Source organism: Bipolaris oryzae (genome assembly GCF_000523455.1).
Source record: "Bipolaris oryzae ATCC 44560 unplaced genomic scaffold scaffold_133, whole genome shotgun sequence".
Classification (NCBI taxonomy): domain Eukaryota; kingdom Fungi; phylum Ascomycota; class Dothideomycetes; order Pleosporales; family Pleosporaceae; genus Bipolaris; species Bipolaris oryzae.
Window position 1 is genome coordinate 12,269 of NW_006911409.1, and position 23,007 is coordinate 35,275.

General features: G+C 51.6%; 8 protein-coding genes across 8 annotated transcripts; 5 read left to right on the forward strand and 3 right to left on the reverse strand.

The window, feature by feature from the left end:
- Positions 1-1,707: 1,707 nt before the first annotated feature.
- On the reverse strand, positions 1,708-3,561 carry COCMIDRAFT_39242 (GMC oxidoreductase; the record flags this gene model as incomplete). The annotated part of the gene is made up of 1 exon (XM_007692562.1): positions 1,708-3,561. One exon carries the CDS (start codon positions 3,559-3,561, stop codon positions 1,708-1,710), a length of 1,854 nt encoding a protein of 617 aa, XP_007690752.1.
- A 2,026-nt stretch (positions 3,562-5,587) lies between these two features.
- On the forward strand, positions 5,588-6,851 carry COCMIDRAFT_102767 (glycosyltransferase family 34 protein; the record flags this gene model as incomplete). The annotated part of the gene is made up of 2 exons (XM_007692569.1): positions 5,588-6,334; positions 6,498-6,851. 2 exons carry the CDS (start codon positions 5,588-5,590, stop codon positions 6,849-6,851), a joined length of 1,101 nt encoding a protein of 366 aa, XP_007690759.1.
- Positions 6,852-6,982: 131 nt separating this feature from the next.
- On the reverse strand, positions 6,983-11,350 carry COCMIDRAFT_102762 (uncharacterized protein; the record flags this gene model as incomplete). The annotated part of the gene is made up of 3 exons (XM_007692570.1): positions 6,983-8,063; positions 8,103-8,573; positions 8,622-11,350. 3 exons carry the CDS (start codon positions 11,348-11,350, stop codon positions 6,983-6,985), a joined length of 4,281 nt encoding a protein of 1,426 aa, XP_007690760.1.
- A 683-nt stretch (positions 11,351-12,033) lies between these two features.
- On the reverse strand, positions 12,034-14,679 carry COCMIDRAFT_7737 (uncharacterized protein; the record flags this gene model as incomplete). The annotated part of the gene is made up of 1 exon (XM_007692550.1): positions 12,034-14,679. The coding sequence occupies one exon, from the start codon at positions 14,677-14,679 to the stop codon at positions 12,034-12,036; it is 2,646 nt and encodes an 881-aa protein (XP_007690740.1).
- Positions 14,680-16,380: 1,701 nt separating this feature from the next.
- Positions 16,381-17,493, forward strand: COCMIDRAFT_7738 (uncharacterized protein; the record flags this gene model as incomplete). The annotated part of the gene is made up of 2 exons (XM_007692551.1): positions 16,381-16,774; positions 16,841-17,493. 2 exons carry the CDS (start codon positions 16,381-16,383, stop codon positions 17,491-17,493), a joined length of 1,047 nt encoding a protein of 348 aa, XP_007690741.1.
- Positions 17,494-18,088: 595 nt separating this feature from the next.
- Positions 18,089-18,707, forward strand: COCMIDRAFT_28692 (uncharacterized protein; the record flags this gene model as incomplete). The annotated part of the gene is made up of 3 exons (XM_007692557.1): positions 18,089-18,165; positions 18,261-18,282; positions 18,369-18,707. The coding sequence occupies 3 exons, from the start codon at positions 18,089-18,091 to the stop codon at positions 18,705-18,707; spliced, it is 438 nt and encodes a 145-aa protein (XP_007690747.1).
- Positions 18,708-19,751: 1,044 nt separating this feature from the next.
- COCMIDRAFT_102780 (glycoside hydrolase family 17 protein) lies at positions 19,752-21,657 on the forward strand (the record flags this gene model as incomplete). The annotated part of the gene is made up of 2 exons (XM_007692571.1): positions 19,752-21,439; positions 21,498-21,657. The coding sequence occupies 2 exons, from the start codon at positions 19,752-19,754 to the stop codon at positions 21,655-21,657; spliced, it is 1,848 nt and encodes a 615-aa protein (XP_007690761.1).
- A 358-nt stretch (positions 21,658-22,015) lies between these two features.
- COCMIDRAFT_102773 (uncharacterized protein) lies at positions 22,016-22,279 on the forward strand (the record flags this gene model as incomplete). The annotated part of the gene is made up of 1 exon (XM_007692572.1): positions 22,016-22,279. One exon carries the CDS (start codon positions 22,016-22,018, stop codon positions 22,277-22,279), a length of 264 nt encoding a protein of 87 aa, XP_007690762.1.
- Between the last annotated feature and the right edge of the window lie 728 nt (positions 22,280-23,007).

Sequence of the window (23,007 nt, forward strand, 5' to 3'; positions counted from 1 at the left end):
CGCAGCAATTGAAGCCGGGACCAAGATGCGTGTTCGCTTATGGTGTTCGCCAAAGAACAGACCCCCCATAGTAGGGGATGCGCCACATTCATTCTCGCCCTAGCGTCACCCATTTGGGGCGTCTAGCGCACGCTTGTCCGTATACAGATATGCCAAAGCGGCGCAGCAAGGCTGTCGTGGGCTCCTGCTTCTACTATTGGGCTATTGGTTTCTTAATGACCCTTTTTTGAGGCCCCATAAATGTTCATCTGGAATCCTTAAGGCCAGTTTAAAGGGTCGACGATGTTAGGGGCAGGATTATGAACAACGACAAAGTCGTGCACATAGCAGTGAACAAAGGCGAAAGGGGCTCAGCCCCAAATCCGAGTCGCTGCTATCTTAGCGACCACGTCTAGCATAGCATAATCGCCTAAGGCATTCTTCCCGCCTGGCACCCACTAGAAACGGGACAGTGACAGGCTGACACCAACGTTGGAAACATCATCCTGCCTTGTACCGAAACCAACACCCGCAGCTGTACAAAATACGAACAGCCACAGGACTGTGGAGATTTGACAGGAGTGCATCGGTTCACCCCGCGATCGTATTGGCTGGTCTTCGCACTAGCTGTTAATATTTCAGCTACAATGACTATGGGGAATTGCGCTGAAGTCTGTTTCCGATGCTTCGGCATATACATAGGTCCGAGGCTAACTAATAATAAGACTTTCGCTAGGCAATACCGTTGCCCAGCTTGGATCCATAGGGCATTCGCTTCTCGAGCTAGGTCTGCCTGCAACGTTCCTTGCATGGAGGAATAGTATAGCATAAACCCCTGAGCAACTTGCATGTGGTAGGTCCTCTGGGATTTGCTTCAAAATCCTCAAGAGTAGACACTAAAAGAATAGCCTCATGTATACTGTTACTTCGCCAGTGTCGTCCCAGCTGCTGTCTAGCTCGAGGATGATGCCAAAAATTAAATTGTGGCTGTTAGGCAGCAGCCGTTGATTAACCATACAGTAAGCCACTCAAGTGTGCGTAGCCCCTTGTTATCTGCATATACGACTCTGAACCTCAATATCACACTGGGAGCCAGTCATGAAAATCGCTGAAAAGGGGCGTAGCTCTAATTGCAAGTTCATTTGGTTACCCTGGGTTTACGTAGCCGTCTAAAGCTGATATTAACTTTACGCAGCAATCAAATCACTTCTATGTACTGAGTCAACTGAAGTGCGTGGGAGTAATGTTAGCGACAACCAATTGGGAACAGTTGCACTGTTCTAGTAAATCAGAGCGATTTTCAATCAACTAATTTCGGTCCATGAAGATGTACACAGCCACTATCGCTCGTCAGCCGCAGTCGGATGACAGACGGGCTGAGAGGTGCGGCGGGCGACACCAAAAGGATAGCGGTCCAGTGACGCGTAGCACTATCAGTCACTTTGGTACTCTTGAATTCAGCTGATAGCCCATGAGTGGGGCTGAAAATGGGTACGGCTGAAGCTACATGTTGATCTGACTGCTCCAACTATCAGTAGCCAAACATCTCAATATATGTGTGAATTAAACAGTAATTGGACAAAATTATCACGAAAGTATTTGTGTATGTTAGAATTCTAATATTGAGAATCATCAAAGCCAGTCATATCGCATTCTTTGTGCTACCTAGTAGGTAGTCGTCTAAGTTCCATCTATTACCATGGTAGCGATACAATGACGAAGCTAACATCATATGCTCTGGCGTGAAAGAATATCAGATTTTGTCTCCCTGACAATTATCTCGGCTGCCTTTTCGGCGAAAGCGTAGACAGCGGTCAGGATATTCCCCCGTGGGATGATTGGCAAGACACTTGCATCGCAAATCCTCACATTCTTCGTCCCGTATACAGTCAGCCGCTCGTCAACCACGCCACCTAGGTCTTCTCTCATCATGGAACAAGTACCGCATGGATGGTAGTTCGTCGCGGAGTTGATTGGGAGGATTCCTTTGGCGTCTTCGAGTGATGTAACTGGATGGGGGAAGCTTCGAGGCAATCGTCTTCCGTCCGGCTTTGTCATAGCAGCAAAGGTTGGCTTCTGGAAGAGCCTTTCGATGAGACGCAAGTGGCGAGCCAGTATCTCTGTATCGAGGGGGTGGGAAAGGTAGTTGAATTTTATCTCGGGCTGATCTGAAGAACGAGGCGAGATATGACAGCTTCCACGTGAAAAGGGATGGGCCAGCATTGCGACAACGGTTATATAGTTGCCATCTACAACAGATGGCGTGCCCTTGGGGAGTGAATCAGCGTCTTTGTGACGTTGTGTACGCAACATGAATGAGGTGGCTGTTGCTTCCCTGGGACTTTCCACCGTCTTCTGGATAATAGAATACTGGGTCTTCAGGCTCGGATTGCTTTCTTGTTTCACCCAATGTTCCACTATCTCGGTAAGCTCCTGTGTCTCCGATGGGGTTTCCAGCATCTGTAATGGTGTGAAGGCAAAACTATATGCGGCTCCTTCAGACACTCGACCAGCGTGGCTTTTCTCGTACTCCACCAATGCCGCCTTTTGCAATTCGGGGTTTCGCATTATTTCGTCACGAGTAGGAATATCGTCTTGAGTTTCGCATGACAAGCTGCAGTTCAGATGATCTTGCAAGTTTTCTCCGACCCCTGGAAGCTCGTACAAGACTGGGGTGTTGGTGCTTGCAAGAATCTTCTTGGATCCGATACCTGATCGTTCCAGAATTAGAGGTGACTCAAATACGCCTGCGCCGAGGATGATTTCTCGGCCACTGACGAAATGCTCTTCCTCCTTGTATGTGTAGTGGACACCTCTGGCATTGAACTTTCCATCAGCGGTCAATGCATCATCAAATGCAATCTTATCGACCTTTACTCCATTCTTCAACGTAACATTGCCACGTTTCAAGGCGGGTTCTAGATACGCTGTACCTGCATGGCTTCGTTCGCCTTTTGAAGAATCGATCGCATTTCTGACATTGACAGCTCCAGCAGAGCTCTCGGAAAACCCTGTGGTCCTCGTCGGACAACCAAGCTCCTCAAAAGCCTCCACCCACCGAGTTTGAAGCAGGTCCCATTTACGCGGGTATGATGTCCGCACACGATCTAGAGACACCCCATCGTCATCTACTGTTGGACTGGACTGTTCTGCCTGCCATCTTCTGTAGCAATCGCTCATGCCCCCTGAGCTCCACTCTTTTCTCCCCGCATCTGATAGAAGCCCCTCCGCCACACGGTCATGCCATTCGTGATTAGGAAACACCACACTATGACTATTAATTGCACTGCTGCCACCCACTAGCTTTCCCCTGGGATGGCCAATCTTCCTGTTGTTCAACCCCGGCTCCGGCACAGAAGAATATCGCCAATCGTAAGCGGGATCCGACAGTAGCCTCGTGGCTAGACCGGGTATCTGTACTTTAGGGTCATTTCGAATGTGTTCTCCAGCCTCCAGAACAAGAATCCGGTGGTCAAGCAGCTGTTGTGAGAGACGTGACGCGATTAAGCAAGAAGCTGATCCGGCTCCGACGAGGACGAAGTCATAGACCTCAGCGTCAGTATAAAGTGTTTTGCTCGCCATCGTTAATGGATAGATGGCGAACGTTGCGAGACGGGAAACTTAAGGCTACATAGCTATTTAAGGCGACCAGGCAAGCACGGCTAAGCAGCACGCCACAGGCTTAGCGACAGATAAGCATCCTGGTATACTAGCAAATATAGGAAGGTGTAGGCAGCCATCAGTGAGTCTTGTATGCGCCTTGTGCTTAGGGTATTGGTTAAAGAGGAAGGTGAGTGACAGCACCACTGCTGCTTTAGCAGTGTTCATGCACTGCCTGCTACGGTATAGATGAATGTGCTTTTTCGAAGCTTTAGTTACATATGAATGGGTTTGTAAAGGTCTCTCTGCATGTACAGAAAAATCTATAATATTATACCTAATCTGTCTAGTGCTCGAACTTGAGCCATTCGTACCTCTTCTCCTTTCTCACTTCTCTAATCACTTTCCATGTGTTTCTATTTCCATTATATCTTGAGAAATAGATATAGAGAATTGAAGGTACAAAGAGAGATAGAAGTAAAGTGATGGAGAGAAAGCGAGAGAAAGAGCTCCACTTCAACACTTCTTCTAGTTTCTTAATAACAGAAATAAGCATACTTAATTATGCTTGCCTTTTGCAGTAGGAGCATCTGTATACTTCAGCAAACCAACTATCTCTTATTAAGAAAGGTAAATCTTGATCTATGCCCTATGCCACTGAGATTTTTCTCCCGTCCACCTACACCATTGTCTACGTGACAGCTAAACTCCACAGTAGTGTTTGATTCTAGATGGTACATAATAACTGCACTAAATTTTCTCGCCGTCTATCCCCGCCTAACCACAGTCTCTGCATTATGTTGTTTGCTAAGCAAGTCAGCAGGTGCTCCTAATATTCAATGCCCTATATTCAGAAACCACGTTTCTAGAAGGGAAAAATAGACCCATGTAGAATGCGTAGGTAAAGTACTCTTTAACGCATTTTCTTATTTCTTCTTTCACCGGGTTAGCAGTTTTAACACTTAGTGTGAACTGTATTCCGAAATTTTCCTCCGACAAATATAGGAATGACTATAGTCAGGAGCAAAAACATTGACGTCGGGCAGACGTCAGAGAACTCCTGCCATACTGACTCAACGGACAACGAACCAAAAGGTTCCTGTATCTATGTTGAGTGACGGGATGTCGTGTGAATGCCTCAGATAAGCAGTGGTCGGTGCGGACTTCTTAATCCCGACAAGAGTCAAATACGACCGTATGCTAGCTCCATATAGCATGGCTAATCGTACCGGAGGACTTGGAGAGATGAGCAAGATCCATGAATCACGCTTCGTAAAAAGATACCGCAGAACTACCGTACGGAGGCTGAAGGTCAAAACTAGTGGTGTAGTTAATCTTGCGAATACGATGATGGTCTGAGTCATGCCGCTCGGTGTTAGGCATTTCACTTTACTCGCATTACATGTATCTTGCTGCTACGATGTTCTAATCAACTTGATTCTGGACATTGCGAGATCAGAATCTACTCTCCTCGTATATCGATGTATAGTCTCATCGTGGTGCCCAGGCTCTTGGCTGAAATGCCTAAAAGACTACTGTCAGCTCATAGTACTTTGGATGACGTAACATGAGAGAGCTCACCAAAACTGATAGAAATCGTTTTCTTCTAGACATGTACATGGCGATAGAGCCGGTGGATGCTAAACACGTAGTGAACCTCACAAATGCGGTAACCTCGGTCGTCATACTTTGGTGCGCTTAGTCCGGCGCCCAGCCCGCTGAACCTGATTGGCCATGTAACAGCCTTACTAGAGCCTCTTACCTACGTATGCGTCGGCCATGCAGGGAGGCTGACGCCAGACCTTTTGAGGCACAAGACCAACACAATACGCGTCTCATGTCTCGGTCGTTTCCCAAGTCCTGAGCTATGTAGTCCCGCTCACTGACTTCAGTCTAGGATTTCCTTTCCTTTCTCTATCCAACTGAAGACGTAGGGATCCTCAATGCCATACGCCCGTCGTATGCGCAAATGCCAAAGTCGCATTACACCCAACCACCAACCACCACAATGACCCGCAGCACGCGATCATCCTTCGACAGCGACTTCTCTCTCTCTTCGGACTCGGAATCGCAATGCCGCCAAACCTGTCGCCCCCGAAGTCCCATCCAAACTCTAAAATACCTCTCTTTCCTCACCCTCAGTCTATCCCTAATTTTCTACCTCACACACACCACCGCATCCCCGGCGCCCTCCCCGCCCTTCCTCCCTTCAACCCCATTCCAAGCCTCAAACCCCTCTCCACAGGATACCAAGTTCCCATCCAAAATCGGCAAAGCAACCGCCTCCTTCGGCCCCCACGACCCCACCTACGAAGCCGCCATCTCCTCGCACCACCCCCACGATGCCCTCCACGGGTACCCGCACTTCATCCTCCGCGAACGCATGCTCCCCGGCCTCTGGTCCAAACACGCCTTCCTCCTCACCCTCATCGGCACCGAACTCTCCAAACCCGCCGACCACCGACTCCACTGGATCTTCTGGCACGACCGCGACACTATCCTCATGAACCCAAACATCCCACTTGAAATCTTCCTACCCGCGCAACAGAAGGAGGTCGGACGCAACAAGACGGGCAGCGACGTGAACTTGATAGTTACAAACGACCGACACGGACTCAACAACGGAGTGTTTTTCCTACGGGTAGGCGAATGGGCGGTACGGTTCCTAAGCGCGAGTTTGAGTTTGAAAGAGTGGGATGCCAATGTCCAGCTCAAGTATTCGGAGCAAAGTGCCATGGAGATTGTAGGGGAAAGGGTACGTTCACTTTTCCTTTTTTTCCCCATTCCCATTCCCCATTCCCCATGTTTTATTTTTATTCAATTATTTGTTTTTTTTCTCCCTTGCAATAAACGCTTGATTATCATGGGAGAAGAGAGAGAGAGAGAGAGATGGATGGGAAACTAACGGGTTATACCAGCCACATTTCTCACAAAACATCTTTCACGTCCCTCAACGATGGTTCAATGCTTACCCGCCCCCTTCTACCACCACCACCACCACCACCACCACCACGACTTCTGCGCCAGTAGCAGCACCATCCGCCGCACGCAAGGGTTCACTGCTCATTCACTTTGCGTCGAATCGCGATGGGAAGCGGCCGGAGCGCATGGCGCAGTGGCAGCGCGTCGCGGGATCACCTGGTAACGAATGGAACAAGCCGCTGAACGAAACACGATATGTGTCCGAGATCGCAGAGTTCTGGGAGAGGCTGGGTGAAGGGGAGGAGGAAGGCGTGGTGGTGAGTGATATAGGGGGTAGGACGTGGGATTGAAGTTTGGTTTGCGAAGAAGAAGAAGAGTGGGAATTTCAATTGGGATATCAAAAAAAAGCTGCTACATTAACAACAATATGAAGTGGAAAAGGAAGAAAGAAAAAAAGGAAAGAAGGGGGGTAGGGTGTTCACTAAACACTCATTTCAATCCCTCCATCCCTCGTACTCTCCGGCACACACACAATACTACTCCGAATCACGCTTCTACCCTCTTTATCCGCTGCATCCTGCGCCGCCACTGCTGCCGCCGCCGCCGCCGCTGCTGCTGCGCGGGTGAGCAAAGGGGATCGATGGGTCCAGATACCGCCTGCGTTCACACTCGGAGGAGGACCCGACGAAAGCGCCTCTCGAACATCAACTGCAGAATCCACGATACCGAGTCCCTGTACTCTATCCCCTAGGTCCGACATAGCATCAACCTGCTGCTGCTGCTGGCGTGTCCGTCGCGCCGCATAAGACATCTGTTCCATGGACCCCGGAAGGTAAATCCTCTTCGCACCAAGGGTCCGCTTGATATCCTCCAGCAAGACCTCCATGGGACAAATATACGCGATACGATTTTTATGACAGAAAGCGAGGACGTGGCCGACGACTTTGTGTTTGCCATTCTGCACCACCCACGCGCCGCTGTCGCCGCCGACGCCAAAGTCGCCGGCGACGTGCCAGGAGCGGGAGAAGGATTTGCGGTGGTAGATGCGCACGGCCGACATGACGGAGCTGATCATGCCGCCTTGGAGGCCGGTGGTGCGGCCGAAGCAGTGAACGGCGAGGCCGCCGAGGGAAGAGGCGGGGGCGACGCCGTTGGGGTATTCGTCTTCTTCGGGGGTGTACTGGCGGCGGTCTACGGGTGGTTTGAGTTTAGAAGCGATGATGCGTTGTTCGGGGGTCATGTTGCCGAAGCAGAAGCGGCGGCCGCCCTGGCAGATGTTGTAGGGCTGGAGGCGGTCTTCTTTGAGTTTGAGGAGCGCCCAGTCGATTTCGTGGAGGATGCCATCGCGCTTCCAGCGGCGGATGCCGGAGGAGGCGTGGACGTGGCCTAGTTCGTGCGAGGAGAGATGGTCGTCGTCGCGGTCTTCTTCATTGGGAAAGAAGTCTGGGTCTACGTCGTCAAGGGCTGGCTGGGTAATTCGGATCTCTTCGCCCTCGCCGGGCAGAATGCCATCGATATCGCCTGTAGTTGCACGTGACATGGCAGACTCAGCCATGTCTATCCTTGGTTAGTTTGATGGCCGTATGGCGAAAGTTGTCAACATACCCTCAGCGGACTCATCGTCGGATTCGAATTCGCTGTCGGAAAAGTCAAATGAATCGGCATCGACCTCATCATCTTCGCTCCTAAAATCTTCATCATCAGATAGCTCAAGATCCCACATAGGGGCAGGCTCCTCTGACTCCAAGTAAACACCTGGCTGCGTGCCCATACCCATCAGCCATGGGTTGTTGGCTGCGCTTGACAACGTGGTTTCGTTTGGGTATGGTCTATCGTAGTCTTCACCACCGTCACTCTCATCGTCTGACGGCGCGTCGAGCAGGTGGTGAACACTCATGCCCAATGGCTCGTCGTCGACTAGAATGACTCCACCATACGAAACTGGTGGCAGGTGTTGTCCATTGAAGGCGCCAATAGATGCTCCACAGAGTGGGCGCTGCTGATGCCATGGATTCATGACAGCCATATCAGCGCCATACGAGTCGGTGTTCATCATGGAGCGATGAGGAGGTCTGTAAGAATTAGTCATCTGCTCACAGTTTCAAGAACACACAACATACCGAGTACGACGTGACGAGCGACTCATTTTCGACCGCCTAATCTTGCCTCTTCTGACTTTCAAATCATACACATTCTCGTCGTATCGAAAGCGGCGACCCAGAATAGCTCTGATCTTTGCAACACTACTGCAGGTGACAAATACCGTTGGCTTGGCCTTCTCCACAACTTCTCCTACAGCTACAAGGTCAATGCTGACAGTTTCCTCGGAGTCTTTGAGTGCACGCTCAATAAGACGCTCGAGACGAGGCAGCATGGTCGAGTGCCATTCCTCCACAATCTCTGGCGTGAATTTGACAGGAAACAAGCGCATCTTTGGACGAGCGACAGGTTCATTTTCCGTCTCGATCTGAATCGATGACGTAACGAAATTCTCGCTTGAATCCACCGTGTGACTTTGAATCTGGGGCTCGGGCTCGGGTGTTGGATACCCAAGAGTAGCCTGTGGCCAGTGGCGGATTCCGTCAGTAACGAGAGCTGAAATGGTGCTGTTGGTTCGCTTCTGCTTTGACTGTCGCCAAGCATTCTGGATGATTGTAATCTTATCTTTGTAGTCTTTGAGAGATACGGGCTGACCTGGAGGCTTGCGGGACTGTCTCCATGCGCGCTGTATCGTTGAAGCGGCAGTAATCACTCGCTCCCGGTACAGTGATGAGGAGTCGCTTGGGTCTTGTGAGTTCGGTGGTGTTGCAACAAGGGTGCCCGATTCTTCAAGTGGGTCTCTTGGTTCCCACTCCAGATCCAGTGTGTCTTGCTTGGGGCTCATCATCCGCAGGCTTTCCGAGATGCTCTTTCGGATGGAATGTTGTGAGCTTCGTGATGGGTTACGTGCGAGTGAAAGGTCAGGTGATTTCCTTGACAAAGACTTGGTTCTCTCCAACGCCTGTGATCCCTTTTCCATGGCCCATCTCTTTGCGCTTCTATACGATGGACTCTGTTGAGCTTCAGGAGCAAGCTGAGTCTGGCTACCACTCTTGCGCTTCAGTGGAGATGCGTGTTGTATGGGCACAGCTTCAGGTCGCAAGTCTTTCAGGTCGAATCCAGGCTCGGACTCGTCCAGCATACAACAACGCTGTAGCCTAGTAAGGATGCGCGAATAGACTGGGTAGACGTCTGCAGCGTCACCCCTTGCATCAGCAGCCCAAAAACAGTCGCGCACTACTTGCATGTATGCCGTTCCGCATTTGGATGCAAGCCTCCTGATGTACACATCCTCAATTCTTTGCTTGAAATCGCGGAGAGTATACTTTTGTTTCCACAAGTCAAAGAGCGGTTGCCACAGACCCACTTCAAGCAGTACTAAGCCCAGGCCATACAAGTCGAAACTCGGCGTGTACGGGTGCTTTTCGCCAGTGCACTTGGGATCCTCGGGGTGACGATAAATGTTTAGTGTCGGCATCGTGTTGGCGGCCTCAACGTCACAGTCGGAAAAGATGTCGAATGAACAAATAACAGGGGTCCGTAGTGAGTATTGTAGTGCTCGGTTGTTTGCAGAATGACGCTTGTTCTTCTTGAATAGTACAATATTAGTACTGTTAACGTCCTTGTGAACAAAGTTATCGCCATGGATCTTGCTAAAAGTCAAGGCGAGAGTAAAGGCCAGACGAAAGCGGTCTTCGAGCGGTGGCGTTGCGCTGTTGGAGTTGTGCAAGGATTTCGAACCCGTCTGAAGCACGCTCAGCAAGGTAACTGGCGTCAAGTCGTCTTTAGATTTGTGTGAATCGAGAGGTCCAGAATAGACGGAACTCGGCAATTCAAATACTAAACCAAAGCGTGGCTGGTTTGGATCTTCAATGTATCCGAGACACTTGAGTGTGCCGTGGAAAAACTGGCTATTAGACAACTTTGTTAGTATACCCAAAAGAGCCTCGAGACGCTCCGTCGATGGCGAAACTCCAGTAAGGCGATAGGTAGGATCGTAGCTTGCGTAATCTACTAGAACATAGGTCTCTTTATCTCTGCCACTGTCTGTTTTCCAAGCATGCGGGTTGTTTCTAGATCGTAAGCGGCCAATGACACGAACAGATGTAGTACCAACACTTTCGTATGGTGGCGGTTCCTCGTCGGGGAGGATGAGATCAGTGTAGTCTAGTTTTGGTGGAAGGTTGGACCGGGAAATCTGAGCATTCGACGAAAAGGTGGCCGGATTTACGAGTGTCAGGTCGGATGCGTTGTAGTCTGGCGACAGGAACACTGGTGTTGCAGTGCCGTGTTGACGAGATCGTGGTGCAGCCTTTCCTGGGCTGCTTCCTCGCTCTTGGGCTCTCTGGTTTCTTCGGTTGCGGGACAGGTCGTACAGTATGTCAATGGAAGTGGTGAGGTCCTTGATCAAGTCCTCGTAACGTGACTTGTCAGCGGGCGCCCACGAGGGCGGGTCAGGCCGACTCTTCTCTCCAGATAATGTCTTTCCCACACCAGCAGCAGGTGCGCCCGGGTGCATTCTTTCTGCCTCATCGAGAATCTCCTTGATCGTCCCAAGCACACTCGTGACCGTCTCTGTCATGCCAGCCTCCTCGACGCTGTCGTCAATGTCGCCCTGCTTTCCTTTGGCGTTGTCGCTCCAGTCGACGCCCCATGTTATGAGCCTGTCCTTCTGGATCCTGAATTTCCGATGCAGCGCGTGCGATTCTGGCGTGTCTTTGGCATCCTGCTCCACCACAGCATCGCAGGTGGTTTTGGTGTCTGAGTAGAGCTGTGTCAAGCGCCGCGGCAGTCTGCTAATCGTTTCCATGGTCACAAGCGGGCTGGCAAGTCGTCGCAAAGGCTGCTGCGACGCGCGATGAGGGGGGAAGGGCGATTATTAGCTATGTGAGGGGATGCATGAGGGGTGCCTGCAAGACGACTGCCTTGGGGCCCGTCGCCATGGCGCAAGACTCGTGTTCTGTCTAACCAGGGTGCATTCGATGGTTGCCTACAGGCACCGCCTCAGCTCCTTGGATGGTGGGGGAAAGATCTCCGTCGCCGAGTGTCCAATCACAATGCAGCCTTCTCCGCCTACGGAGTGTGCGACGGCCTCAGGCAACGATGGACGTGCATGCATACAATTCGACATGCTAATACAGCAGCCATACATGACTGTTATCGCGATCTCTACTGAAACAACATTCGTCATTGTTATGAAAAGCGAGGCTGTGGTGAGTAATAATGTCTCAGCTACTACTGCGCGGCACGCTGGCACGCCGGTATGCCATAGTCACGACGACACTAACAGATTTCAACATGTGAGCAGCAGTAGTAGCAGCCTACAACCATAGCACAACGTAATCGAATGCATAGACATTTTTTAATATTACAACATCGTCAGCATACACTTTCAACCCCTTTTCTTTCAGTCCTGCTATGTGCCAACTTTTGTTTCTTCGTACAAGTCATATCCAGGTTCAAATGATGCCAAATCAAAGACAAGTCAACAGCTTAGTCCTCGGTAAGATCGCCATACTCCCACTGGCCACGACGCTCCTCCTTGGCGATATCCTGCTTCTTCTTCAAGGCAGCCAATATGTTTCCGCCACTGCGCTCAAATGGTCGTAGCTTCTTAGGCACCATGGCGAGACCTTCACTAAGAATGTCTGCGTTGATGCTCTCAGTGCCGTCTTTGCTCTGGCTGGGGTTGTACAAGGTTACCCAAAGCATACCGTCCTTCTCAGTTGCCTCGACTCTGGCAACGAGCTCGCGGTCGGCAGTCTCTTGCGAGATGAACGATACCGCATCCTGGAGGTACTCGGAGTTGCCAGGGAGTTGGATGTATGCCAACTGTGCCTCGACAGCTTGTGGCTTGAGCTTTGATGGCAAGAACTGAGGCTGTGAAAGAGGGCGGAGGCGTGACCATGGGATTATCTCGGAGTTACCGTAGTCAATGTATACGACCTCGGCCTTTTTGTTCTCACGGTCGTTGCGTCGAATGCGCGCACGGTACCACTGATCATCGGCAGTGAACTTGGCTGCGACAAACTCACCGGCCTTGGGAGCGTCGGAAAGACCTTGGCTGTTTGCTGGGTTGAGATGGAACTTGCCAAAGGCATCCATCAGCGACGTCAAGGCTGATGTGCCGCTACCAATTTGCTGGAGTCGAAGTCGGCCATCGTCCTCAACGTGTGTAATAATAACATCGCGGTAGTCTGCCTTTGCTGATGGAGCAGCCTCGCCGTTGGTGTCTTCAGCGGCTTCAACTTCCTCACCGTCGTCCTCTTGTGAAGGATCATAATCATGCCACAAGCCCTTGCGTGCGTCCTTGGCCCTCTGCTCAGCAGCAAACAGCTCGTTTGCGTTTCCAGACTTCTCCGCCGAGTAGGCATGGACTGTTGCAAGACCCTCCTCGACTAGCGTCTTTGCAAAGTTCTCACGGTTGATGTAGAGAGTACCGATGAAACCACCGACCTTGTCGCAGTCCTCGACATCGATTTCAACATCTCGCTGCTGGCAGCGTCGGTTGGCGAATTCGTGTGCCTCCTTACCAAACGGCTCCCCCTTTTCGTTCTCGTTACGCGCAGACCGAGGCGCACGAATACCAGAGAGGACAAAGGTGAGCTTTGCGTTCTCGCGTGGTACCAAGACAGTGAAACGCGATCCAGACTTGACAAAGTCTACAATTGCGGGTACCTTGCGTTGCCGAGAGAGTACGGTGAGTTGGCGCTTGGCCTTTTCGAGCGACTCCGAGTAGTCAACGTACTGCTTGACAGACGGCGCCTTGTCTGACCACAGACCCTTCTTCTCCTCTTGTGCGGCTTGCTCGGCCAGTAGGAGATCATCGTAAATGGGGCTCCTATCCGTGTCGTCCTGTCGGTGGCGGATGACCGAAGCCATACCGTTCTCGACAAGCATCAGACCAACGTTCTTGCCCTGGATGGTGACGGTACACATCTCTCGCTCATCATAGCCGTCGCTGGCTGGCCGCTTTCCATCAACGTGGAACTTGACATGCTTGCCAATAAGCTTCTTGCGCAGGAACTCCTTTGCCTCGGCTACCCATGGCGATTGCTTGGGATCAGTAGGCTTTGGTTGACGGACGCTGCTGAGGTTGATGCGCTTCTCTGCTCCGGCCTTGTTCCGCAGGAAAAGGGTGTCTGCGCTCTGGATTCGGCTGACGGTGGCTTCTTGCTCGCCTGCCCGGGTGACCTTGGGCGCAGCGTGTTCCTTGTACACGCCCAGTCGACCTTCCTTTGCCTGCTTCTCAGCTCCCCTCAGTATACCCATTTTCTGGCCCAAAAGGGTAGTGTGGTGGTCGGTGCACTTTGCAAGACCATTCTTGAGGAGGAAAGGTGTGATGCTGCCTTGGGTCGGGTGCTTGACATCTGCAACGAGCTGGCCATTGGGTGTAGTACCGAGTACCTGAACGAGCACACCGCGCTGGAGCATCCTTGCCTCAACAAATTGTTGTGCCTCGTCACCAAATGGCTCAGCTGGTTGTACCTTTCCATCAGAGGGGTTCGTCCGTTGTGTTGCTGGTGCGCGGATACCAGCGAGGAGGACCATGGTTTGCACATGCTCGGTGGGCGAAAGAAGGAGGCGCACAATGAGACGGTCACCAGACAGGACCTTTTCAACAATGGAGTCAATGTCCTTGCCCTTGTTCTGCTCAACAAACTTTTGGGGATCGCTCAGCTCTAAAGCCACGTTGATCCTGCCACCCGTCTCAGCCCAGATTCCCTTTGAATCTGCCCTGGCGCGTGCCTCGTCGACTTGGAGTCTCTCAATCAGATTGGCCGCTTCGTCTGAGTCTTCTTTGCGGCCAGCGTCGTCTCGCAGCTTCAACCAGCCTGCTGCGACGGCTTGTTGCGGTAGTATCTCCTTGTTCGGTGTGACAATGAGGCCATATTCGCGGTTTGCGCCTGTGGGGATTTTGTACAGGACTTGGAAGCGGACGACCTTGCCCACCAGCAGGCGGCGGAGATAGTCGCGTGACTCGAAGGCGAAGGGCTCGTCTCCCTCTCGTCTCAATCGCGGCGCTGTTACAAAGGCTAGGCTGAGTATGCGCTCTGCTTTTGGATCCTTGATGTTGTGGAGGACGACGGTATCGCCGGAAAGTACGCTCTTGACCTTTGCCTCGAAAAGGTTGCTCATGGTGGATGTCGGGTAGCTGCACGGTCGAGGTCGAATGTTAGCTACTGTGTCCAGAGAGCTGCAGATGGTCGGTGGGGCACCTGTTCACTTGCACTTACCGGAAAGAGATGCCAAAATCAATTATGTGTACCACTAAGTGTTAGGGAAGGAGGAGCAATTGATGTGTGGGCCAAATGCCAATTGCTTTGTTCGAGTGTTGAGATGCTACGTGTTGTGATGGCGGGCAAATCTCGCCGTTGCTTCTCAGGGACCGTTCTTGTGGGGTCGGAGACCCTAGTAGGCGAAGCTAAGAATGTCACTGTCGGCAAGGCCCAGCCCATACACGTCGCATTGGACGGAACTGAGAACGCGTACAAGCGATGTGGAGCTGTCCAATTTAGACCTGGCTGTATTTTTTACTGTTTGTGATGTCATTTGCATGCAGAGAGTTTTTGATGCTAAATTTCCACCACGATGGAATGCAGCATCGGTCTCGACTACGTAGCTACAACATACATACGTATACTAGTACATACGCTAATTGCTCAATTAAGCCATTAAATTTATAAAGTATTTTGGTCATATCCACGAGCAAGCGCAGTGTGTAATACATGTGTACTTACAATGCGTCAATGTAAGAGTTATCTGCTAGTCACAAGTCTGTCAAGATGCATGGCAAAGCAACGACAGCTACCGTCATACCAAGATTTCTAGCTCAATAGCTTGTTTATGTAATGTTTATGAGGTATGAGTATACTTGATAGTCAAAGTACTAGCTTTGATAAGTACTAAGAAAATTCATAGTAAATAAAAGTTAAGATGAGGAGTAGCGATACAAAACACGCCCTTTGGAGTCCTATTATGTACTAGTACATCCTGAGCTTATACAGAATCACCAGGTTCAGAACCACCCGCTTTGTGAGGAGTTTCATAGATAGATACAAAACACAATGAATTTGGAGTGAATTTAAACGAAACCTTAAGTAGTCCCAAGGTTTGGACGGGACTACATATGCTTACTCTTCTACACGTGACCATGGATCATTTGGTCCGAGATGTGGTCTCCGAGGGCCGACCTGCCTAGGCCTTAGTTCAAGGTATGGTGACATACTTCCCGTGCTGTCAGCCTCCTAAAAACCATGTGAAATATTTAAACTTGACACTTTGTGTCTTGCTGAGATTACACCGTAATCATTCCAGCTAGCCATTCAAACATCCTTTCTATTAGATGATCAAGATCGCGCTCGCGGGTGGCATATCTGGCATTGGCCTGGCCATCTATAACGTTCTAGAAGGTGGCTTTGATATGGATATGACAAAATTCAGAAACGACTAGTTTCTTAAGATCAAGCTGCTCAAATTTTAGGATGTTATCGATGCGTGGACAGGAAAATGATGTATGCATGTATATAGGATTTGCTTGTTGCAAGAGTGTTATGACAGATGGATGCCCGGACTTACGGACTTAAGCCTTGTAAACATCTCAGCTCTGATAGGCCCCCACCCCGCAGCCACCAATACAGGGCGTACTATCCAAACGGGCGTAACGGCAATATACGATGGGTGTATTAGCAATGGTAGAAGGTAAGGCCTCCTGTTGCAGGACGCTGGGTAATATAAAACAGAGATTTATATGAATGTGTAGTCGAAAACATATATCCAGTATTGATTTGGTGTGTTTGTACTCGAGTACGTCCATCAGTCCACCTCGCACATTCAACAATGCCAGACCTCGAAACCATCCGCTCGAGCATTGCGCAGCTACCCGATGGACCGCCGCTTGTCGTGGCCCTGATTGGAGGTACAAGTGGTATTGGATCGTATGTAGCACAAACGTTTGCCTCGACATTTGCGAGGCATGGATCTAAACTTAGGGTTTACCTTGTGGGACGCAATGCTGATCGAGCAGAGACATTGATGCAATTTGGTCGTGAGACTAGCGCGGGCTCGGAGTGGCGGTTTATTAGGGCAAAGAATTTGGCTTTGATGAGTGAGGTGGATGCTGTGAGTGAGGAGATTAAGCGGCAAGAGGAGGCAGGTGCGTTTACCGGCGGACCACCGAGATTGGATGCATTGTACATGAGTTCAGCGCTGTCGCCATTAGCGCCATCACCTCGTAGGTTTTTGTTTGTTTGTTTTTTTGTCCCGCCAGAGTTTCACGTACTGATTGGAGCAATTGCAGTCACGGAAGAAGGAATTGACTCACAAATGTCGTTGCTCTACTACTCCCGCATCCGGTTCATACAGAATCTCAGTGGGCTGCTTAGAGCAAGTCCGACGACGGCGCACGTCATTTCCATTTTTGCAGGATCAGTCGAGGACCAGATCAAGGCAGGTGAGGTGCCGATTGGTGCGCCAGAGGCAGCAAGCTACAGTGTCACCGACGTACGCAGACGGACGTGCTTCATGAAGACATTTATTTTTGAATCACTGGCCGAGCAACATGAGGGAAAAATCAGCTTTGTACACATTTACCCTGGACTAGTAGACGGCCCCACTTTTTTGAGCGAGGAAAACCCGCTATGGTTCCGTATCTTGTGGAGGGTGGTGAAGCCATTGGCAAGTTGGTATATGACGAGCCCTGAGGTGTGTGGGCAGGTCATGGTGTCTCTGTGCACGCAGCGGTATCCTGCGAAGGGTTCATTGACGGGGGACAAGGTTGCTTTGAGTAGCCAGAGGGAGATGGGAGGGGGCGCTTATGCAGTCGGCCAGCGAGGAGACGAGAGGAAGGAAGTGAGCTGGGCCAAGGCGCGGCGAGATGACACTGCAAAGAAGGTTTGGGAGCACACCATGGGGGTGTTGCAAGGGGCGAGGGAGAACACTGGTGGTGGGTAGTTGGTGTGAGCAGATAAATTAACAAGAGAGAAATGCATATGTATGGGCGGTTGAGCAGACTGTTGTCACGGGAATAGATGCAGCAGAGGATACGCGTCGTATGTGCTGGGCATGGCAACACTCGAAATGGAAGGCGCGGCGGTTGTTGGCGTAGCAGCAGTGCCAACAGTGCCAACAGCGCCAACAGCAGGGCCAACATGGAGTTGGGGTCTTGTTGTGAGTGCCGTGCCTAGAGTGTTGGGGTAGATTGATTTTTTTTTTTTTGCAGCGGAGGTGTCAGACTCGTGTCAGCAGCTCGGATTTGCGTTGAGCGGTAGACTAGAGGTCGTTCATAATTAGCAGCAAGCTAGAAGCGATGCCAAGGCCGGGGCAGGACCGGTTCGTGAAGAGATGATGCGACTGTGCAGCACGGACTGGAGTGGTTGGGGGTGGTTGCAATGCGGGCGGAGGACCAAGACCTAGACGGCTGGGGCGCGGAAGGCAGCGGAAGGGAGCAAGTGGTGGTGGTGGAAGCAGAAGCAACAGGTGGGCACGAGGCGATGCGAGTGTAAGTACATAAAAGGCATCATTTCAAGGCTAAGAGGCGGCAGAAGAAATGGTCGCTGACGCGGCTCTGGCGTCGGGCATGCAAGATGAGATAAGCTTCCCTCGCGGCGGGGTACGGACGAGAGAGTGAGCCTTGCGCCGATTGCAGCAGCAGTCTGGTGCAATGGCGCCATGTGTGCAATGTGCCTGCGTTTCACAATGGCAAACTGGCCATGAGACAGTGGTTTGAAGGATGATGGGCAAGTAAGTAGTAGTAGTAGCATATGTAGGAGTGGAACAATTGCAGGCAGCAGCAGCAGCAGCAGCAGTAGCAGTATTGACAACAATAGCAACACGACCAGGGCATCGACGATTGCGCGACCAGGCTATATGTATTGGATCGTGTGGGGCTGGCTAGTGTCGAGGATGCAGATGCATGGCGGGCTACTCTACTGGAAGCGGAAGCGGCATCGGGCTGTGCATTGGCAGGTACGAAGAGGGAGGGGAGGGGAGGTGAGAGATACGCAAGCAGCAGAGCGTGGATGCTGCGAGCGGCAGTGTTGGGTATTGGATTGAAGGGCTTGGGAGAGTGGAGTTATAATGATTGTCCCGAAAAGAAGGAGGGTGGAGGGAGACAGCCAACCACCAGCCTCCTCCAAGGCGATAGTGAGATAGCGGAGATTGGATAGGCGGCCCACTGAGCCCACCCTGCCCGCCACCCTGGGCTGCTGCTTGTTTTCAAGCAACGGGCGTCGCACAGCCAGGCACCTAATAACCATCCATACTTGATATACATGTCAACATCCACCTTACCGCCACAACAAAGCATGGGCATGGGGCGCATCCATGTGGGTGGTGACTTGATTGACGTGGGCGCACAGCAGCAGCAGCATCATCATCATCATCATCATCACCACCATCACCACCACCCGTCGATGGCTGCAGCTAATCATGCTAACAGCACTTGCCTACTTACTCGCGCACGCCCGTGAATGCATCGTGTACGTACTTATCTAGTACACCTGTGCAGTGTGCTATACTTGTGCGAATGCGGCGGCGCAAAACCTGTTGGGGAGTTGGAGGATGGCTGGGTTGGCCGACGTCACCAGTGGGTTCACGGCCGTTGGTGCACTGCGTTTCCTGGGTGAAATGCTGCGACGGGCCAGCCCCGGCGAGTGTGGGTGCGTGGGTGCGTGGGTGCACAGCACCTGCACCAAACCAGCGCCCCGTCAGCCTCCGTGGTACCAGCCCGTCTTACCCGGCCTGCCAGACACCCTGCCACACGCCCGGCCTGCATCCTGCCTGCATCCTGTCCTGGTCCTGTCCTGTCCTATCTTGTCTTGTTCTGTCTATCCACCAAACTTCTCCTTCCCTTCCCTCCCACCCCAACGCCGCACCATTTCTTTTGGCCGCCTGTGCTCCCGCCCCAAAGCACACGCCTGCCTCTCGCCCTGCAAGAACAAACAAAGACACCCGCCCCAATCGCCCGCGCCCCCACCAATAGTCCACTGCGACCCATCCCCCGAGCGGTGCGCCGCCGCCTAAGACGTCTTCGCTTCTTGCAGCACCCTCTGTAGGAAAAAGTCACCCCCAAAATGGCCTACCACCAGCAACAAGCCTGGCCACTCGGACAAGCTCAATACACCGACGCCGCCTCCGCCGACGACAGCCCTCCCCCTCCACCCGTCCATCGCACGCCTGTAGGCCACAACCCCGACGCCCACTACCAGCACATGAATAGCCACCCACCCTACGCTGACCCCAACAACTACTCCGACTATTCGACGCCTGGTCACGCCCTCGCCGACAACACCATGGCTGCACACCAATCGCCAGCCTCGGCGCCGCCCACGCGAGGCATCGAGTCAGGGCGCCCATTGGGTGTCCCCAGCAACCTTTCGCCAGTTTCACCTGTTTCACCCTTCAATGACTATGACGCCTCCATGGTCCCTCGCCCAATGTACTCTTCGCGCTCAAACGGCTCCGCTGCGCCTCTCGCTCCTGGCATGTACTCGAGCGACAGCTCTCTGCTCAGCATGCCTCACTCATCCCACAGTGGCCACACCTACTCCGACACGCCCTACAACCGCTACTCGTCGTCGGCCCAGAACCTCGCCCCCCAAATGGGTCAGATCAATCCAAACGAAGTCGACAATGACGACGACTGGGGAATGGGTCCCAGTGAGGCCCTGCAGAACAAGCGCCGTTCCTTTGTTCCCTTTGGCAGCTCACGCGACGGCAGCAGCCGCAATGGCTCCCCTGGATCGTCAATTAACAATGGCGCTGCCGGCGCAGGTGCTGGTGCTGCTGCAGGTGCTGCCGCCTACAGCGCCGCGCGCGACGGCAACAAGTACGACACAGTACCCATGGTCAACGGAAGCGGGGAGCTCATGCCCGAAAAGATTGCAAGCTGGAAGGCAGAGGATGACCTGAAGAAGCGCAAGAAAAGAATGTGGATAGCCATTGCAATCATCACAGTCATCATGATGGGCGCAATCCTCGGTGGTGTCCTTGGTGCCACCATCAACCGAGGCGGCGGCGGTTCAGGCAACGCAGAGAAGGCGCAACAAGCCGCCAACGACGTTGCCAAAGACAACAAGGACGACCTTGGAAAAGACTCGTCAGAGATCAAGGCCCTCATGAACAACCCCAATCTGCACAAGGTCTTTCCTGGCATGGACTACACGCCTCTCAACACGCAATACCCAGACTGCATCCACGTCCCACCATCGCAGAATAACATTACGCGTGACTTGGCTGTCATGTCGCAGTTGACCAACTCTGTCCGCCTGTACGGTACTGATTGCAACCAGACCCAGATGCTTATCCACGCCATTGAGCGCCTGGAGATTAAGGATTCCATGAAGATTTGGCTCGGAGTCTGGCTCGACAGCAATGATACCACTACCCAGCGACAGATTTCCCAGACCTGGGATATCCTCGATGACTATGGCTGTGACTACTTCAAGGGCATCATTATTGGTAACGAGGTGCTCTTCCGAAAAGACTTGACCGCCGATGAGCTCCTCAGCCACATCAGCGACTTCCGCAAGAACATTACAGACCACAAGTGCCAGCTCCCCGTCGCCATGGCCGATCTTGGCGACAACTGGACCGCCGACATGGCCACCAAGGTCGACATTGTCATGTCCAACGTCCATCCATTCTTCGCCGGTGTTGACGTCAAGGCGGCCGCTGGATGGACCTGGAACTTTTGGCAAACTCACGACGTTGCCCTTACCGCCAGCGAGAACAAGATTCACCAGGTTATTGCAGAAGTCGGTTGGCCATCTGGAGGTGGCACCGGCTGTGGTGGAGCCACGACTTGCACAGACGGATCGGTTGCTGGTATTGACGAAATGAATCAGTTTATGGACGACTGGATCTGCCCCAGTCTGAAGAACGGTACCGAGTATTTCTGGTAAGTTTATTGTTCAAAAAAGCACATGGACGAGAAAAAAAAGCTAACAGCCATCTAGGTTCTCTGCATTCGATGAGCCATGGAAGATCAAGTACAACGAAAAAGGCAAAGAGTGGGAAGACAAATGGGGACTCATGGACGTTAACCGTAATCTCAAGCCTGGCCTCAAGATTCCCGACTGCGGCGGTCAGTCGTTACCGACATCGTACCAGCATTAGACGAGCGAAACGACCGCGTATTCACCATTCCTTCTCACCACGAGTTCTTGCATGATGGCATGGCGTTGGTTGGCGTTTTTTTATTTCTCACCAAGGAAAATACTCCTTTGTGATCTCTGGCATCATCCCTTTTCAGTGGAGGAAGTTTTTTTTACTCTCCTTCCCAAGGCGCGGCATCATATCCATCTCCTTGCCCAACGAAACAGGGCCTTGTATACTTGGAACCGGGAGCACGCGTGTGCCTACCTGGTTTTGTTGTCTTTTTTCTTTCCTTTTTTCCATTCCCGATCCGCGATATCTTGGTCGGTTGGTGGCTTGATTTGCTTGCTCTCATGCCCGCGACCTTATCTGGGCGGACATGTTGAGGGGAAATACCCTCTGTTTTCGGTGGGGTTGGCTGGGCCTGTTTCCTTTTGTTACATGGAATAATGTATCCGAGATTGGAGGCATGGGCGTGGGTCGGGGGGGTTATGGGGGGTTATGGGAGGAAGAGAGGAACATAAAGTCTGGCTTGTATATATACGCACATACGACATCACATGGGATGAAAGAATTTACTCCGGCTGGCTGGAAGCATTTTAATCGAAGCCACGTTGGTTTGCACTGCACTGCGTTGAGTTGAGTGTGTTCGTTGCATGTTTACAGTTTAATGGAATTGTTGAATCGACATAGAGTAATGAGAAATGTCAATGACTTGGAAGATTATTATTTCCCCATTCATGTCACTTTGAATGTTCCCTTCACCTTCTGCATCCGCACCTAACATCTCTCTCCCATTCCAACATCTTTCCTTTTCTCGCTTTCACTCCCACACAACACACTTCCGCACACACCCAACATTCGTTCTATCAATCTTCCAATCCCAAACCTATATTTAGAAACCCCATTCCCACGTCCCACGTCGCAAGTCCCCACGTCCCACCAAACATAACCCCCCTGCTTTTCTTTTTCTTCCCCCCCCCCCCCCCCAATGCTCTGCAGTACCATCGTACCATCAAAAGTGTGCATCCTGCAAGTTCGGCAACACGACTGCGGAACGCGCGTAAGTATATGCAAGGGCCCTTTTTTCCCACGCTGCAGGGGCTTAATGCAGGGCTGTGTCCATATGTGGGGTGGTATGTGTAATATGTGTATCTGCAACATCGTTTTTTTTGTTTTAAAGGCGGGTAAGTAAAAAGAAAACAAAAGGAAGCAAAGTAAAGGAAAAGAGGGCCGCACACGTGAGATAAGTATTCAAGATAAACGACAGTGATAATGTTCGATTTTGGATAATAGAAAAGGAGAATTAACTATTATAGTGGCAAATAACGTTACTTTACAAACGACCTTTTTGTTTCTTCTTCTTCCCTT